The sequence below is a fragment of the Mus caroli genome, unplaced genomic scaffold (genome assembly GCF_900094665.2).
Source record: "Mus caroli unplaced genomic scaffold, CAROLI_EIJ_v1.1 scaffold_9797_1, whole genome shotgun sequence".
NCBI classification, from domain to species: Eukaryota; Metazoa; Chordata; class Mammalia; order Rodentia; family Muridae; genus Mus; species Mus caroli.
The window spans coordinates 28,319-47,921 of NW_018389378.1; the positions used below are offsets into that span (position 1 = coordinate 28,319).

The following is a 19,603-nucleotide window of genomic DNA, read 5'->3' on the forward strand; positions in this document are numbered from 1 at the left end:
TATGGGGAACTTTTGGGATAGCATTGGAAATGTAATTGAGGAAAATACTTAATAAAAAAAACATTAAAAAAATTAAAAAAAAAAAGCTTAGTGTTCTAGCATAGCATGTAGGAGCTGAACACAAGTTAATACTGAGTATAGTAACTTGATAAAATGGTGAGATTCATGTTCAATGAGAGACAGTCTCAAACATAATATCTTAAAGTTAATGGAGTAGAACATCTGATTTTATCATGGCCTTTATTGGCTAAAACAAAGGCAGGGAATTTGGAGACATTAAGAAAATACTCTCATTTATACACAATATCAGAAAATCGTCACACAGTATATATTTTTCTCGTGGTTATGATTATTTTATTAAGAACCAAACATTTTATTTATCATAGGAGGAAGAATGCATTAACTTATCACATATGTACATACCACAACATTGATAATATTTCAGTAAACACTAGCTAATAATACTAAACTAACCATAGTAGTAGCAAATTAAACAGCAAGCAAACTTTATAAATTCTGCAGGATGAAAGATAAAATGGAGCTACAATTTTACAAATATTTCACTCACAATACTTGCATTTCTTAGCTTTCATTTTGCCAGAGGAAAATGTTGAGCAGGTTTGTTGCACATATGTGAGTGTACTTCATACTGCTGCCTGTGGTAGGCTGTGCCAGCTCTGTCTTCTGTTTCTTTTAATACCACTATTCTAAAAACTCATAATACTTCAATTTTTTTCCCCTAGGTTTTTGTTTTGTTTTGTTTTGTAAAATTTTCATGAGAGACTTCTCTACAATTGCTATTGTGTGATAAAACAAGTTCTTTATTCACAGGATATGGAAGAATATGTCCAGAGCTCTGGAGACCATGGTGTAGTGGTCTTTTCTCTTGGGTCAATGTTTAGTAACATGACAGAAGAAAAAGCCAACACAATTGCATGGGCCCTTGCCCAGATTCCACAAAAGGTGAGGTAAAGTGCCCATGGTAGGAGAATGTATACTGCTTCCATAAAAGTCCTTGGAAGGTCTGATTCTAGAATTGACTATGTGAAACCTAAAGGTTTGGGTAAGCTCTAATTTAGCTTAGCCAAATTATAAACAGAAACACAAAAGAGATTCTACAATATTAAAGAAGGTATTTTTGACTGCAAGTACCTTGGATATCAATGTTGTGATCTCTGTGGGTACATTCTGAAGTCCTCGCATTATGATGACATTACTGTCAAGGGTGTGTAGACACAGCAAATTCTTCTTGATTTCACACGAAAAGATAATAGTTGTATGGATTTTAGATTCATGTGAATCTAAAACATGTATAAAACTTGTGCAATCAAAAAGCAGACCAAATCTAAGCCAAGCATTCCCTACTGGAAGACCACACATGCAAGAATATTTGGAGAGGATAACTGGCTTCTTATGTTTTGTTTTTTTGTTTTATTTTTGGTTTTGATGATTAAAAACACACAGTTAACACTGCCCAGGTCAAATTAATACATGGAACGTTCTTAATACCATGGCAATTTATAGGAGTATGTAACACAAACTCTAGTGGAGCTAATTTCCTGAGCCTGTGACTTGATACGATCTCACACTGCAGCTCAGGCTAGTGGCTTCAACAGCCAGAAATCATCCTGCCTCAGAAATCTGAGGTAAGAAGGTAGATTATTTTTAAGCCAGAAGTAGGATGTATAGGGAAGGGGGTGATTCATGGAAGATTGGGGTTTGGTGGAATTAATAAGAAAAAAGAATATTATATGAAATTCTTAAAGAAATGATAAAAGATGTCAATCTAACTGTGTGGTCATAGTGATCATTTGGAGATGAGGAAAAAGTCCAGTGTACAGAAGATGCTGACATGTTTTGAATCAGTGGTCCACAGCAATTGCTCTACAAAGGACAAGTGTCTACTTGGGTGAAGTTGGTACAGCAGATGTAATATCTGTGTTTAAATCCCACCTTGTCACCACTCCAGATGACGTGGGAAATTAAAGACATATGCAATAGCCAACTTTATACAGAGAATCAAATCCTTACAGTCTGAGGGTTAAGAAAGGTCATAATAATACATAACACAGGAGTTCTGGTTGCATCCAGTCATAAAGATGTGCTATGTATGACATAAACCTGCATTTCCAATGAGAAACACAAAGGAGAGTTTAAACATTCCTGGATAACAATAGTAAGTAAAAGTGATTAACCTGAGGTAGACCTGCTCCTATCTGCTAGATCTGAGAAGGGGGCCAAATCACATTCCAAAAGTAATCTCTTTGAAGAAACTGAGGTCAAATACCCTTGTCCAGTTTTCTTAGAGTATTTTCACAAGCACTCAAAAATCGTCTCTATTGTGGACCCCTTTCTCATATCTCCTCCTTTTTAATTTTTTTTTGAACACAGAGTATCCAGAGTCATTTTGATTTAATATATGTTCAAATTTACTTGTCTTTGGATGCTTGAGTATACAAAGGATCACAGGTGAAAACAGATGCAGTCACCAGAAAGAGATTCTCAGGTGACAAATGGCATCAATTAACTTCTTCCTTGGTGCATAGGGTCTTTAATTGGCCCAAAGTAGACTGACTTGAATTCTGATGCTATAGTCAAAAATCCCCTTGCTATCTTCATGATGTCTGCCACAATCTTCTTACTCTCCACATCTCTCATTCACCCCTCAGGGCTAGAGGAACCTGAGAGGAAACCAGTGTTTTATTGAAAACATCTGCATATTCTGTGCAAAATTTCGTGAGCCAGCCGGGTTATCAAGGTTTAAATTGTTGAAATCACATAGGCCTGTCTAAAGGCAATTCAGAATGTTCTGTATAGAAATAGTTTTGAGTTCCTGAACATGTATCACCTTCAGGTAAATTTAAAAATAAGAGTAAATGAGGAAAGTACAAGGATATTCCACTAGTTTTGAGATTTTTAATTTATTTTTATTTTTAACATTCCATGTGTTCTTTCAATTATGCACTGACCATGATGATTATAAAGAAGCTTCCAATATGATTTTTATTCTATCCTTTGCAGAAGGTTTTATTGTTTTCTCCTATATTTTATTGAAGTAGGCACGCCCATACTATCAAAAGTTTGGATAAGAAGACTACATTGCAGAAACATTCCCTGAGTATAGAAGTAGAACCCCCTAAAATTAGAATATATATCAATGCACACATGCAGGTTCGGTATCCAAGACAGAAGAGCATAGTAAATTACATCTACTGTCCATAATTATCTAATGATTTTTACCTCATGTGTTAACTGTAGCTATATAAATATGATATTTACAGGAGAACAAGTAGAACATTCTTGTACAATCTGTCTCACTTATCTAAGTGGGATGTGGTATTGTACATGAACCCCAACAGCATTATTGTATAGGTGGTGATGTTCATATTGCAGAAAAGCAAAAATATGACTGCTCAATGCATCATCTTGTTTATTTTGTTCTGCAATAGAAACATGGAGGTTAGAGTGTACACAGTGTGAGTAATAAACACAGGATGAATGGTGGTTTGAATCAGTTGTTATAGATCCTGGAGTAATGGGAGCATGGTAGGATGAGAAGAGGAAATTTAAAGTTTCCTATTCTACTATAGCAATCTGTGTTTGAATCTTGAAAACTCCATAGAGTTCTGTAACTCTCTTTAAAACTGATGTCATTTAGGTGTAAGATAATATATCAAGGAATATATCCATGTAATTGTTGACATTAAATCTTCCCCTGATTTATTAATTGAGCAAGAAGAGAAAGAAAAGTAGTTAGTATTTTATGGCCCTTGTGGTATAAATGGATCCATTCCAGAGGTCTATTTTTTTGGGCTTTAGTATGTATAGGAGACAACTTAGTGGAGAAAGTAAGTGTAAAGGCAGCAAAGGATCCACAATATAAACAAATGCCTCTTTTAGTTTGGATTCAAATAGCTGTAATACTTTTGACCCTCAATATAAAATCAAGGGATATCCAACTCCAATTCTCCTTTCAGAGTTTATATAGTAGGTTAGTCCAAAATTAGGCATTTTCAAAATAGTGTGTAGGCAATTAATATTCCCTAATATTTTTGAAATTTGTTGAGTGTTTTTATTTACTTTTATTAGCTATTTTATTTATATATATTTCATATGTTATTTCTCTTCTCTGTTTTCTCCTCTGAAAAGCACTATCCCATCCCTCCTTCCCTTTGGTGTTTTTTAAATTACTCATTCCATTCATTTACATCTCAAATGATATCCCAATTCCCAGTTAACCATCCACAAGCCCCCACCCCCATCCCACATACTCCCTCTCAGTACCTACCCCTCCAGCATCCCCCTATTCTGGGACACCAAACCTCCAAAGGATCAAGGGCCAGCCCTCCCATGGATAAACAGTCGTTTATCTATGAAAGAAATCGGATTATTACAGTAGTCACTGATGCAAGTTATATAAGAGAAATTGTGGTTCTGATCACCATACCTACTAATTGGTATTTAAAAGCCATAGGTAAATTTATACATTATCATTATTGCCTATATAGTCACATCATGTAGAAAATGTGCTTCATGAGGGAGGATTCAGTAGTACAAATAAGACTGTAAGTTTAAGCACACTAATAAAGGAAAACAATACATAATTAATGGATTTAAATATAAGAGGAACTTTTATCAGATTAATTGATTCTGGAACTGATGTTTCTTTTATAATTATTAAATAGTGATCACCTTAACGGCATATTGTAAAAGTAAATGAACACTGATAGAGTTGTGAACTATGAGCTCTATCAAGATTAGACAGAACTGCAATTTAGAAATTCAGAAAACATAATGTTATTATTAATCTTTTGTGAGGATACTTTCTACAACAATTATTATATCTGAAAATTCACAAAGATCAGATGCTGAGTAATATCAGGGGCAACTAGTAACTAGAACACCTGTTAGTACCCATAAAAAGGACAATTTAAAAACAATCAACACTAAGAGTGGAACAGATTGAAGGAAAGGCTATCCAGGACTGCCCCATGAGGGGGGATCCATCCAATATGTAGGCACCAGATTCAGATACTATTGCTGATGCCAAGAAATGCTTCCTGACAGGAGCCTGATATGGCTCTCTCCTAAGAGGCTCTGTTAGAGCCTAACCAATACAGATGTGGATACTGGCAGCCAACCCTCAGACTGAGCACAGGGACCTGAAGGGAGAAGATAGGGGAAGGACTGAAGAAGCTGAAGAGGTTTGAAATTCCATAGGAAGAACCATAATATCAACCAACCAGGCCACCCAGAGCTTCCAGGGACTAAACCACCAACCAAAGAGTACACATGGAGGGACCTGTTGCTACAGCTGCATTCTGAGCATTGAACTATGATAAGGACAATTTGCTTCTTAAAGTGACCACTTGACCAACATCATTTCTTTTTTTGTAGAACAAACTTCCTAAAACAGGTACTTTTGCTCTAGATTTGTATGTCCCTACGTTTCTACATAACTTCAGAAAGACCATAACAGTTTTTATCTCTCTTTGAGGTTTAATTCTCAGCAGTCTTCATTGTCATTATCAAAAGTGACAATTTTTAAGAAGTCTTGAATTTGCTCCTTCTTTACTTGTTTTTCAATAGTATCTCTGAGTCTCCCTCTGAAATCAGCATAAGGCTCAGAGGAATCATATATTTTACATATTACTAGATCCTAAGTCTGATTCCATATCAGTATTCATGCAGGAAGCCTTAACAACATTTCTAATGTGGAAGAACTGAAGGATGTATATCATGCAACTGATAATCTGCTGATACAAATCCCTGTCGGCATTTCTTTTTTTTTTTTAAATTAGGTATTTTCTTCATTTACATTTCAAATTCTATCCCAAAAGTTCCCCTTACCCTCCTCCCCCCACTCCCCTACCTACCCACTCCCAGTTTTTGGCCCTGGTGTTCCCCTGTACTGAGGCATATAAAGTTTGCAAGACCAAGGGGCCTCTCTTTCCAATGATGGCAGACTAGGCCATCTTCTGATACTTCTGCAGCAAGAGACACAAGCTCACCTGGAGATCCATCCCATAATCAGCCTCAAAACGCTGACACCATTGCATACACTAGCAAGATTTTGCTGAAAGAATCCTAATATAGCTGTCTCTTGTGAGGCTATGCCGGGACCTAGCAAATATGGGAGTGGATGCTCACAGTCAGCTATTGAATGGAACACAGGGCCCACAATGGAGGAGCTAGAGAAAGTACCCAAGGAGCTAAAGTGGTTTGCAACCCTATAGTTGGAACAACAATATGAACTAACCAGTACCAGCGGAGCTTGTGTCTCTAGAGACCCAACTTTTTATGGGCTTTATTTTCAAGCCACATTTGCCAATAAGGAAATTGGAAAGGGCTAAGAACAATTTTAGCAATTACATCAAACCATATGGCAAACATAGTGCATTATTGCTCCAACCAAAAAGATATTCATAACTATATAAAGTAGTAGGTCTATAGGAAGCACAGGTCTTCTTAAAATCTTTCATGATGTACATGTTTAATTCCTAATATACATCTTGTTTTTCTTGAAACTTTACAAGAAACACAGAGCACAACTAATAAGTCCAGTAAGGAATTGATGAATGAATTTCTTTTCCTTACATTAGCCTAGCTTGCCTTGGTTGTAATATTAGCTTTTTTGTAGGCTCTCTTAAATCTTCATTAAACAGGGGAAGAACTCAAGATTAGATCACCTACATAGTTGTCAGTGGTGCTGATTTTGCTTTCCATTTTGCCTTCACTGGGAATTCTTCTTTTCATCTTTTTTTTTTAACCAATTTTAAGGCATCATCATTCTGTTGATGTTCATACAAGGCCTTGGGAATTACTTCCTGGTGATTATTAACCTCCTCATCTTTGTAAAGTTTTTTGTTAACAGTATAACTCAATGCCCACATGACCACTGATTGAAAGGGAATATTTTTCCATGTTTATGTGCTTTTTCCATATTCATTTAGATGCAGTCCCTTACTTCTTCATCTAAAGTATCATCTTCTGTTAACTAGGCATTATAACTGCAAGCAACCTAATAGTTGTGACTTTAATATATGTGCTCCTCTTTTTTTTTTTTTTGTTTTGTTTTGTTTTGTTTTTTCAATACAGGGTTTCTCTATATAGCCCTGGCTGGATGCACAAGCTTGCATAAGGTATAGCTTTTTCTGTATTCTACCTGCTTTTTCTCATTCAACTCTCTCCGTGAGGGTCTCCATTGTTCTATTGCAAAGTCAACTTTAAGTCCCCCTTCATTGCCAATTGTCACAACTCCAGAGACAGAGAGACTTGAGAGAATGCAGCTGATAAGTGAGGCAGACTAAAATCTCATGAAATAGCCAACTTTATTCACAGCATCAAACAAGGCTTATTCTGAGGCTTAAGAAATGTCACATGAGTAAAGGTCAAAGGATTTCAAGCTGTATACAATCACAAGGACAAGTCAAAGTAATAACATATAGAATCAACTCCTATCTGGCATAAATGGGAAAATGACATAGACACATACCAAGAGAAGTCTTGTGTTTTGAAGAAACAAGAATAACAACACTCTTGACCTGTTTTCTTGGAGTATTCTCAGTGGACTAAGATTTTACTCACATGACTCTATTCCTGAACTGTTGCAACACTACAATATGCAAAGGTTCTTCCAGATGGGTCAGATGATTTCATATTTCTATTGGTCAATACATTGATCATTATTTCCAAGAACTCCTGGGCAGAGATAATTCTGGATGGCAAACAATGAAGAATACACAATCAAAGACAAGGAAAATTGAAATTTACTGTAAATAACATAGCACAAATGAATAAACAAAAACTCTAAACTATTTAAAATGTATTTTATTATAATATTAAAACTGGTATATTAGAGTTTTCAAAATAATTTATATAATATAAGTGATTAGTAATTTGCCAATATTCCTTGCAGTTGAATTATGCTGCCATGGCAATGTATTAATATTTCCATGTATCACTTACTATCTCATTTACCTACATATCTCTTTGTGGAAAGTGATGATTGTGTTCAACATGATTGAGGGCAAAAATACAAGCAGAAACTGCTGGTACAGTCTTTGCTCAGTCTTTTAAGAGATCTCATTGCTCACCTCTTGTGACTTCCTCATCTATCCTATGTTCAGATCTGTTTCCTCTCCACTAAAAAAAGATACATTATAAAATAAGGTCTCTTTTGAAAATTATAATTACATCATTTCTTGCTTTCCAGTCCTCCCTCCAAACACTCGCATAAGCATGCCTCCTTGGTCTCTTTCAAATTCACAACATATTCTTTTAATTAATTGTTGTTATATATATATATATATATATATATATATATATATGTGTGTGTGTGTGTGTGTGTGTGTGTGTGTGTGTGTCTACATGTATGTTACATATATATATATGTCTCTACATTTATAATCCTATATATATTCTGTTCAGCCTTTGTAATGTACAATTTGGCTCTACCAATAAAGATTGTCTAATATTTAACAGGTTCTTTGGAAATTTGATGGCAAAACCCCAGCAACTTTAGGACCCAACACGAGAGTGTACAAGTGGCTCCCCCAGAATGACCTCCTTGGTAAGACTCTGGAAAACAAATCGAAATTCATGACTGTGTCTCTGACTCCTATACTTATCACTTTTGACTTCAAAACCTATTTGTTACACTTACTTCATGGATTATTTATTTAGGATAACAAGTTATGAAATGGATTTGGTCTTTACTTACCACTTTTTTTTTCACATCTACTATGGATTTCATCTGTTTGACTGGAAATGAGTATTTCATATTTCAAGTCTCTAGTCATATGCAAATCTGCAAAATAGTTCCCTGAAAATTTAGATTCTTCTAGCTCTGAGACAGAGAAATATTTCAGTGAGGTTATTATGAGTATAACAATCTTCATGAAGAAAATCTCTTCAGTTCATCATAATATACATATCTCTTTTCATGTCTAAGACTGCTAAATAATGTTATCCTGAATTCATCTTATTCTAGGTCATCCAAAAACCAAAGCCTTTATAACTCACGGTGGGACCAACAGTATCTATGAGGCAATCTATCATGGAATCCCTATGATTGGCATTCCTTTGTTTGGAGAACAGCATGATAACATTGCCTATATGGTGGCCAAAGGAGCAGCTGTTACATTGAATATCAGAACAATGTCAAGGTCAGATGTGCTCACTGCACTGGAGGAAGTCATAGTAAATCCTTTGTGAGTATCACCTTTTAAAATGTGGTTCATTCATCCATTCATTCATTATTCATTTATTCACACATTCGTATATTTAGTGTCTTCTTACTGAAAGCCAAACAAATAAGAATTATCCTGAAGGCAATGGTAAGTATAGGAACAGAAATATATTAGGGTATGATTCAGTCCATATATTATTCTCTCTCTTACTTTTTGTTTTCTAATTCCTTCTTATGCTTTATATTTCTTTACTATGGTCCTAAATATGTAACTCTTCTGCTTCATCCTCCACACTGCTTGGCCAAGAATGATCTTGATAGTCCTGTCCAAACACTTCAAAAGAAGGCTTTCATATCTGGTGTGGGACTTTTTAGTAGAAAGTCCTTGGCTATTGGAAAGATGAATGTCAGTTCAGATGAGAAAAGTTCATTAAAGCTATATATGTATGTTTTTGCATAGAATTGGAAGAAAGATATAAATAGTTAATAGTATAATTATTTTTTCAGAATTCTTGTTATTTTCTCCTTTTCCCTCCTCTTCTTCTTCCCCTTGCCTTTCTGTTCTTCCAATTTCCCTTATTACATCACTTAAATTCTGCCATCTACCTTCACATTCTTCATGCCTTTTTTGTATTAACCTCTCCTCCATCTCAAAGGAGCATCTACACTTCCTATCCCTTTATCAGATAAGTTGAATCCTAAACTGCAATTGACTGTAATAGCCTACTAAGAAATGAGGATGTTTTAATAAGAAAAAATATACAATTTTGCTATTGTGATTTGTAAAGAGTAGGAGGATAAGTTAACACCACTGTAAATCCTACCTGTTGTGCTACATTAATCTGACATTTTGAGCTGGAGACTTAGGTCTCTAAGTCACTCTTTTCATAAATATGTTCATCTATAATATTTTCAGCAATAGAATCAAATGCACCTGCATACTTCTCTGTTAAATTTGGACCGCTTTTCTAAGTTTGGATGTGAAAAAAAATGAAGATCAGCAATAATATGTAAAAGTCAAGTCATAGGGCAGCTCAATGGATAAGAACAGGAGTTTTAATGCATTCATTCCATTAATTGATGTCCACTTTCTCTCTTATAGCTATAAAAAGAATGCTATGTGGTTGTCAACCATTCACCATGACCAGCCTATGAAGCCCCTGGACAGGGCAGTCTTCTGGGTTGAGTTTGTCATGCGACACAAAAGTGCTAAGCACCTGAGACCACTTGGACATAACCTGACCTGGTACCAGTCCCACTCTCTGGATGTGATTGGCTTCCTACTTGCTTGTGTTGCAGGCACTGTGGTTCTTACTGTAAAGTGCCTCTTGTTCATTTACCGATTCTTTGAAACGAAAGAAAAGAATATGAAGAATGAGTAGAGTTAATTGTCAATGCACTACATGAATGAACTTTCAGCCTCATTCTAAATTATGAACCACCTTTTAAACACTGATTTGACTCTTTTTTAATCAAGGCACATCTTCTTTATAAATTCTACCTTGTAAGAAGACATATAAATCTGTGAATACTGATACATTTTCAAAAATCACATCTTTTTTTAAATTTCAAACTAATGTAAAAAATTGTATTGTAGAAAAATGGAAAAAAATAAAGATGTACTTGATAAAGTCTTAAAACTCATAGAATATTTCAATGTCGTTTCTGAGATCCCAGTGTTCAGAGTTTCCAGCAGACTGTCAAGAGATGCTTGACAAAGACAGGTCTCTGGAGACAGGTGTGGTGGCTACTGCCTAAAAATATAAGCATACAAATAGTATCTGGAGAGGAAAACATATGATGATTTTGTTTGCCCAGGAAACATTTTAAGTCTACAATGATGTCACTCGGGGACCGCTTATTCCAGTTAGGTTGCTACAACTTCCTGTGTTTTAAAGGTTTTTGACATGAGCTACATTTACACAATTGAGAAACTGAGGTTAGTTTCTCAAGTCTTCATAGGACCAAGGGCATCTCTTCCTACTGATGACCTACAAGGCCATTCTCTGCTACATATAGACCAAGGGCCTTCAAAGGACCAAGAGTCTCTCCTCTGATTGATGACCTAAAAGGCTATTCTCTGCTACATATGCAGCTGGAGCCATGGGTTACTCCATGTGAAATCTTTGATTGGTGGTTTAGTCCCTGTGAGCACTAAGGTTACTGGTTAGTTCATACTGTTGTTCCTCATATGCGGCTACAAATCCCTTCAGCTCCTTGGGTCCTTTCTCTAGTTCCTCCACTGGGGACCCTGTGCTCAGTCCAATGGTAGACTGAGAGCATCTACATCTGTAGTTGTGAAGCACTGGTAAAGCACCTCAGGAGAGAGTAATATCAAACTCCTGTGAGCAAGTATTTGTTGGCATCCATAATAGTGTCTGGGTTTCCTGACTGTATATAGGATTGATCCCCAGGTGGGGCAGTCTCTGGATGGCCTTTTCTTCTGGCTCTACTTCACATTTTACCTCAGTAACTCCTTGCATAGGTATCTTGTTTCTTATTCTAAGAAGGAACAAAGATTCCACACTGTGGTCTTCCTTCTTCTTGAGTTTCATATATTTTGCAAATTGTACCATGGGTACTTGGAGTTTGTAGGCTCATATTCACTTATCAGTGAGTGCATACCATGTGTGTTCTTTTGTGATTGGGTTACCTCACCTAGAATGATATTTTCTAGTTCTACCCATTTGCCCACGAATTTCATAACTTCACTGTTTTTAAAAGCTGGGTAATACTCCATTGTGTAAATGTAGCACAATTTCTGTATCCATTCCTCTGTTTAGGGACATCTGGTATCTTTCCTGCTTCTGGCTATTATAAGTGAGGATGCTACAAACATAGTGGAGCATGTGTCCTTAATACATGTTGGAGCATCTTCTGAGTATATGCACAAGAGGGGTACTATTGGGTCCTCAGATAGTACTATATCCAATTTTCTGAGTAACCACCAAACTGATTTCCAGAGTGGTTGTACTAGCTTGCAATTCCACCAGCAATGGAGGAGCATTCCTCTTTCTCCACATCCTCACCAGCATCTGATGGCATCTGAGTTTTTCAACTTAGCCATGTGACTGGTATGAGGTAGAATCTCAGAGTTATTTTGATTTGCATTTCCCTGATGACTAAGGATGTTGGACCTTTCTTTAGGTGCTTTTCAGCCATTCAGTATTCCTCAGTTGAGAATTCTTTGTTTAACTCTGTACCCCATTTTTATTTATTTTTTTTTATTTATTTATTTTTTTTTTGGTTTTTTTTTTGAGACAGGGTTTCTCTGTGTAGCCCTGGCTGTCCTGGCACTCACTTTGTAGACCAGGCTGGCCTCGAACTCAGAAATCCGCCTGCCTCTGCCTCCCAAGTGCTGGGATTAAAGGCATGCGCCACCACGCCCTGCCTGTACCCCATTTTTAATAGGGTCATTTGGATCTCTGGAGTCTAACTTCTTGAGTTTTTTGTATATATTGTATATTAGCCTTCTGTCAGATGTAGGGTTGGTAAAGTTCTTTTCTCAATCTGTTGGTTGGCATTTTGTCCTATTGACAGTGTCCTTTGCCTCACAGAAGCTTTGTAATTTTATGAGATCCCATTTGTTAATTATTAATCTTAGAGTATAAGCTAATTTTTTCTGTTCAGGAAATTCTTTCTGCTGTGCCTGTGTCTTCAAGGTTTTCCCCCACTTTCTCTTCTATTAGTTTCTGTGTAACTGGTTTACATGGAGGTCATTGATTAACTTAGACTTGAACTTTGTACAAGAAGATAAGAATGGATCAATTTGCATTCTTTCACATGCTAACAACCAGTTGAACCAGCACCATTTGTTGAAAATGCTGTCTTTTTTCCACTGGATGGTTTTAGCTCCTTTGGCAAAGATCAAGCGACCATAGATGTGTGGGTTCATTTCTGGGTCTTCAATTCTATTCCATTGGTCTACTTGTCTGTCACTATACCAGTACCATGCAGTTTTTATTGCAACTGCTCTGTAGTACAGTTTGAGATCAGGAATGGTGATTCCACCAGAAGTTCTCTTATTGTTGAGAATAGTTTTCTATATACTAGGTTTTTGGTTATACCAGATGAATTTGCAAATTGCTCTTTCTAACTCTATGAAGAATTGACTTGGAAATTTGATCGGGGTTGCAATTAGTCGGTAGATTGATTTCAGCAAGATAGTCATTTTTCCTATATTAATCTTGCCAATCCATGAGCATGGGAGATTTTTCCATGTTCTGATATCTTCTTTGGTTTCTTTCTTCAGAGACATGAAGTTCTTGTCATATAGATCTTTCACTTGTTAAGTTAGAGTCACAACAATATATTTTTTTAAATATTATTTGTGACTATATTGAAGGGTGTTGTTTCCCTAATTTCTCAGCCTATTTATCCTTTGACTAGGGAAAGGACACTGATTTGTTTGAGTTAATTTTATATCCCGCTACTGTGCTGAAGCTATTTATCAGGTTTATGAGTTCTCTGGTGGAATTTTTGGCGTCACTGAAGTATACTATCATATCATCTGTAAATAGTGATATTTTGACTTCTTCCTTTCCAATTTAAATCACCTTGATCTCCTTTTATTGTCTAATTGCTCTGCCTAGGATTTCTAGTACTATATTGATCAGGTAGGAAAAGAGTGTGCACTCTTGTATATTCACTGATTTAGTAGGATTGCTTCAAGTTTCTCTCCATTTAGTTTGATTTTGGTTAATCATTTGTGTACATTGATTTTGATATGTTTAGATAAAGGTGTTGAATTCCTGATCTTTCCAAGATTTTTTTCATGAAGGGATGTTGAATTTTGTCAAATGCTTTCTCAGCATCTAAGTAAATACCAGTATGTTTTTTTTTTCTGAATTTGTTTATATAGTGGATTGCATTCATGCATTTCTATATGGAACCATCCTTGCATCCCTGGAATGAAACCTACTTGGTCAGGATGGATGATTGTTTTGATGTGTTCTTGGATTCGGTTAGTGAGAATTTTATTGAGTATTTTTGCATCGATATTCATTAGGGAAATTGGTCTGAAGTTCTCTTTCTTTGTTGGGTTTTTGTGTGGTTTAGGTATCAGAATAATTGTGGCTTCATATAATGAGTTGGGTGGAGGTTCTTTTGTTTCTATTTTGTGGAATAGTTTGAGGAGAACTGGAATTAGGTCTTCTTTGAAGGTCTGGTGGAACTCTGTATTAAACCCATTTGGTCCTGTGTTTGTTTGTTTAGGAAACTATTAATGATGGTTTGTATTTCTTTAGGGGATATGGGACTGTTTAAAGTTTTTATCTGATCCAGGTTAAACTTTGTACCTGGTATCTGTCTAGAATATTATCCACTTCATCCACATTTTCCAGTTTTGTTGAGTATAGGCTTTTGTAATAGGATCTTATGATTTTTTTTTTGATTTCTTCTTTTCCATTGTTTTATCTTCCTTTTCATTTCTGATTTTGTTAATTAGGATACTGTCTCTGTTCCCTCTCATTAGTCTGGCTAAGAGTTTATCTATCTTGTCGATTTTCATTAAGAGCCAGCTCCTTGTTTTGTTGACTCTTTGAATTGCTCTTTCTGTTTCTACTTAGTTGATTTCAGCCCTGAGTTTGATTATTTCCAGCCATCTACTCTTGTTGGGTGTATTTGCTTTTTTTTTCAAGAGCTTTCAGGTATCCTGCAAAACTGCTAGTGTATGCTCTGTTCAGTTTTTTTTTTTTTTTCTTTTTGGTTTAATTTGGTTTTTGTTTGCTTGTTTTGTTCTGTTCTATTCTGTTCTGTTCTGTTTTGTTTTGTTTTGTTTTTTAGTCACCCAGAGCTATGAGTTTTCCTCTTAGCATTGCTTTCATTATGTCCCATAAGTTTTGGAATATTGTATCTTTATTTTTATTAAATTCTAAACTTTTAAAATTCTTTCTTTATTTCTTCCTTTACAAAGTTATCATTGAGAAGAGCATTGTTCAGGTTCCATTTGAAGGTTTCCTTTTCATTGTTATACTTGTTATTGAAGACTGGCCTTAATCTGTAGTGATCTGATCGGAGACATAGGATTATTTCAATCTTCTTATATCTGTTGAGGTCTGCTTTGAGATGGATTATATGGTCAGTTTTGGAGAAGGTACCATGAGGTACTTAGAAAAAGGTAGATTCTTTTGAATTAGGATGAAATTTTCCATAGATATCTTTTAAAACCATTTGACCCAATACTTCGGTTAGTTTCACTGTGTCTCAGTTTAGTTTATGTTTCCCTGATTTGTCCATTGCTGACAGTGGGGGGTTGAAGTCCCAACAATTATTGTGTTAGGTATGTGTACTTTTAGCTTTTGTAAAGTTTCATTTATGAATGTGGGTGCCCTTGCATTTGGAGCATATATGTTCAGAACTTAGTGTTCTTCTTGGTAGATTTTACCTTTGGTGAATATAATTCCTTATCCTTTTTGATGACTTTTGGTTGAAAATTGATTTTGTCCCATATTACAATGGCTACTCCTGCTTGTTTCTTGGGACTATTTGCTTGGAAAATTGTTTTCTAGCCCTTTACTCAGTGGTAGTGTTTGTCTTTGACACTGAGGTGAATTTCCTATACGCAGCAAAATGATGGGTCCTGTTTATATAACCAGTTTGTTAGCCTATGTCATTTTATTGGAGAATTGAGTGATTGATGTTAAAAGATATTAAGGGGTTGTTCCTGAGCTGCTGTTGCCAGACCTCCCTTGTCAAGCTGCAGGCCTGTGGAAATCCAATCAAGCTATACATTCGTGGAGTGCAGTTGGCCATTTTGTGCAAAATAACCGGTAGCACAACCTACTAAAGCTTTCATCTCTGCCAAGTCTTGCCAGAGAAGTTGACTCCAGGAAGACTTTCTGCTAGTTCCTGAAGTTGTACTTTCATGCAGTTTAGGGAACCATCACCCAGCATATGCAAGTGGGTGTGTACCCTCCCTTGCAAAAGCCAACTGGCTGATCTGCTTCTTTAGATTTTCCCCACTGCCAAGGGTTACTTTTTTCTATGAATGTTCAAGTTTTATTAACTGGCAGAGTGCATTGCAGAGCTGTGGATTTGGATACCTGAAATTCAGGACCTAGTACTCCTACTGGTGACTTAGAGGGTTTTAAGCTATCCAAAGCATTAGCAGCTTCAGGGTGATCCTGAGGATTAAAGAGGTCTGCAGGTTGCTATGTTTTGCTGCTTGTCTTTGGAATATTGCTTCATGAAGTCCCAGAGATTGGCCAAGATGAGGCTCATTCTGAGGCTAAAAATGTGCCAGGCAAAGCCCTGTACAGACTACTCCAGCCTCCATCTCCCAGAGAAGTACATTCTGTTCTTGTACAATAACAGGCATATTGCTTCTGTGTGCAGGGAAGATTCCCACTGTCCATATAAGAAATGTTTAGAAAATCTAAACTACTGCTGGGGTTATAACAAATCCTACATATAAGAGTTCAGATTCAGTATCCCCATTTGCAGTTATGTCAACTTGCGATGGACAGATACACTAGAGTCAGCCCAGGACATGTTCTGAAAACAAACTGACTTTGGATATGCCCAAGAGCAGCTGGAGGAGGTAAGAACATTCTACCAGCCAGATAAAGCAAGCAACTCAAGTCTGGTTTGCTTTTATCATCTTCAATATTTTAGAGCTATTGGTCTATACCTTGACTTAAAAAACATCAAGAGAAACTATGACAGATTCAAAGAAGATTTTCTTCAGGGTGATGAAACTGGAGAATACTGTAAATTTGACAGTCATGCACTGGTGTCTGAAGGTCAGCATAAGAGCCCTCTGCAGTCTTACTTTGCTGAGCTACAAAACTACACTCAGCTCAATTTCAGGCCTATTGAAGATGCTAAATGTGACATTGCTTTTGAAAAATCAACACATTTTATGAAATTAGATGCAGACATTAGCATGTACCACTACTTGTATGATTTCCTGAATCTCTATATCACTCATCACATTAACATTTCTTTCAGTTCAGAGGTTTAATTTGTGATGTGGCAGATCAGCTCTTATGCATTCAGTGACCTCTTCTCCAGTACCTGGAAAGCATTTACTTAATATGATAACATACATTTGAAAACCTATGATTCCAAAAAGAGGTCTTTTAAAGAAGCCCTGTTTTTGTTGCTGCCCTGCATGTAGAATGGGCTGTTCTTTAACACACCTCTAATCTCTAGCTGTCAGAATACTGGATTATTTAGAGCCTTCACCCAGCATGTGCTGCATAGGCTGAATACTGGATTATTTAGAGCCTTTGCCCAGCATGTGCTGCATAGGCTGAACCTTACTCAAGAGGAACCCAAGGCTGATAATGTTCGAGGTACCATTCTTGCACCCAGCACAAAACACCAGAAAAATCCTGAACCAAAATGAACTGGTAAACGCATTGAAAACAGTATCCACATTTGAAGTCCATGTGGTTGATTACAAGTACAGAGAACTCGGTATTTTAGATCAGCTCAGGATCATGTACAACATGGAAATATTTATTGGCATGCTCGGAGATCTGGCTGTACCCACATACTTTTCCTTCTGGACTGGGCTGTACTGTTACAACTGTACACTGTGACAATGGGTGCTGTTACTTAGACCTGGCCAGGCTCAGAGGCATTCAGTATATCATCTGGAGGAAGCCCGGCAAAGTGTTTCTTCAAGATAAGGGGCACCATCCAACTTTGGGAAAATTCTCCAAGCTTACCAACTACCCTTTTGATGTAGAATTCTTGCACCTTGTCCTTCAGGTTACAGAACATGTACTGCAACACCCACAGTGGCCATTTAAAACACACACACACACACACCTTGGGTGCAAATAGGCAGACACCCCCAGGGTCCCCAGAGGACTCTCCACATGAACTTAGGATCACTGGTGAGTGGAACACAATACTGGTTACAAACTAATCACGTGGGACCTGAGCTAGCAGCAGGGAAGCAGAAAACCTGCTTGACCAGGGGCACAAGTCCCTTCCGCTAGGTCCAGCTCTGGGTCACCTTGGGCATGAATTGGTAGATACCCCCATGGTCGCCAGAGGATGTTCCATGTGATCTTAGAATCAGTGGAACACAACATCTGTTCTAAAGCAATTGTGATGAGCCTGTGACAGCAGGAGCAAAAACACAGGATCCCTGCCTCACCAGAGGCTCAGATTCATTCTGATCAGTACTGGTTTACCTTGGTTTCAAACAGACCAGACAGCTCCATGGTCCTTAGAGGAGACACCACTTCCAGGCAAGGTAACACTTCCAGTATCTTAGGAAAACAGGATCCTAGTATAACAGGAGCTTGGTCACTCCAGGACTTCAGGGTTCCAGAGGAAGCTTAACTGCCAAGAACTCTGACAGACCCAGAATCTCAAGTTCACAGGAGCTCAAAATCAAAGGATCACAGAGAAAGCTGGACTCTGAGAAATCCTGAATCAACTAGGATTATAGGAAGGATAGGCTCCAATTAGATATATTGAGGGCAGCAAGCACTTGAGATAATCATATGGTAGGAGACAACCATAAGAACATAAGCAATAGAAACCAAGATTACTTAGCATCATCAGAACAAACTGTCCCACCATAGCAAGTCCTGGATACATCAGAAAAGCAAGACATGGATCTGAAGTCACTTCTCATGATGATGATGGAGGACTTTAAGAAAAAAATACAGGAAAACACAGGTAAAGAGCTAGAAGCCCTTAAAGAGGAAACAAAAAAAAAATCGCGTAGAGAGTTACAGGAAAACACTAACAAACAGGTGAAAGAATTGAAGAAAACTGTCCAGGATGTAAAAATGGAAGTAGAAACAATAAAGAAATCACAAAGGGAGACAACTCTGGAATTAGAAATCCTATGAAAGATATCAGGAACAATAGATGTGAACATTTGCAACATAATCCAAGAGATGGAATAGAGAATCTCAGGTGCAGAAGATTCTATAGAAAACATGGACACATCAATCAAAGATAATGCAAAATGAAAAAAGAACCTAACTCAAAACATCCAGGTAATCCAGGACACAATGAGAAGACCAAACCTAAGAATAATGAGTATAGATGAGAATGAAGATTTTCAGTTTAAAAGGCCAGTCAATATCTTCAACAACATTATATTAGAAAACTTCCCTAACATAAAGAAAGAGATGACAATGAACAAACAAGAAGCCTACAGAACTCCAAATAGACTGGACCAGAGAAGAAATTCCTCCCAACACATAATAATCAGAACAACAAATGCACTAAATAAAGATAGAATATTAAAACCAGTAAGGGGAAAAGGTCAAGTAACATATAAAGGCAGACCTATCAGAATTACACCAGACTTTTCACCAGAGAGTATTAAGCCAGAAGATCCTGGACAGATATTATACAGACACTAAGAGAACACAAATGCCAGCACAGGCTACTATTCTCAGCTAAACTCTCAATTATCATAGATGGAGAAACCAAAGT

The 19,603-nt window shown here is 36.9% G+C and overlaps 1 protein-coding gene and 1 pseudogene across 1 annotated transcript in view; both read left to right on the forward strand.

The window, feature by feature from the left end:
- LOC110288078 (UDP-glucuronosyltransferase 2B17-like) overlaps positions 1-10,812 on the forward strand; it is a 14,698-nt gene extending 3,886 nt beyond the window's left edge. The window contains exons 2-6 of the mRNA XM_029473799.1: positions 587-618; positions 832-963; positions 8,485-8,572; positions 8,993-9,212; positions 10,293-10,812. Coding sequence (XP_029329659.1) covers positions 587-618; positions 832-963; positions 8,485-8,572; positions 8,993-9,212; positions 10,293-10,572 — 752 coding nt within the window. The 3' untranslated portion in view covers positions 10,573-10,812. The remainder of the gene's footprint in view (positions 1-586; positions 619-831; positions 964-8,484; positions 8,573-8,992; positions 9,213-10,292) is intronic.
- Positions 10,813-10,846: 34 nt separating this feature from the next.
- LOC110288079 lies at positions 10,847-17,983 on the forward strand (annotated as a pseudogene).
- Positions 17,984-19,603: the final 1,620 nt, after the last annotated feature.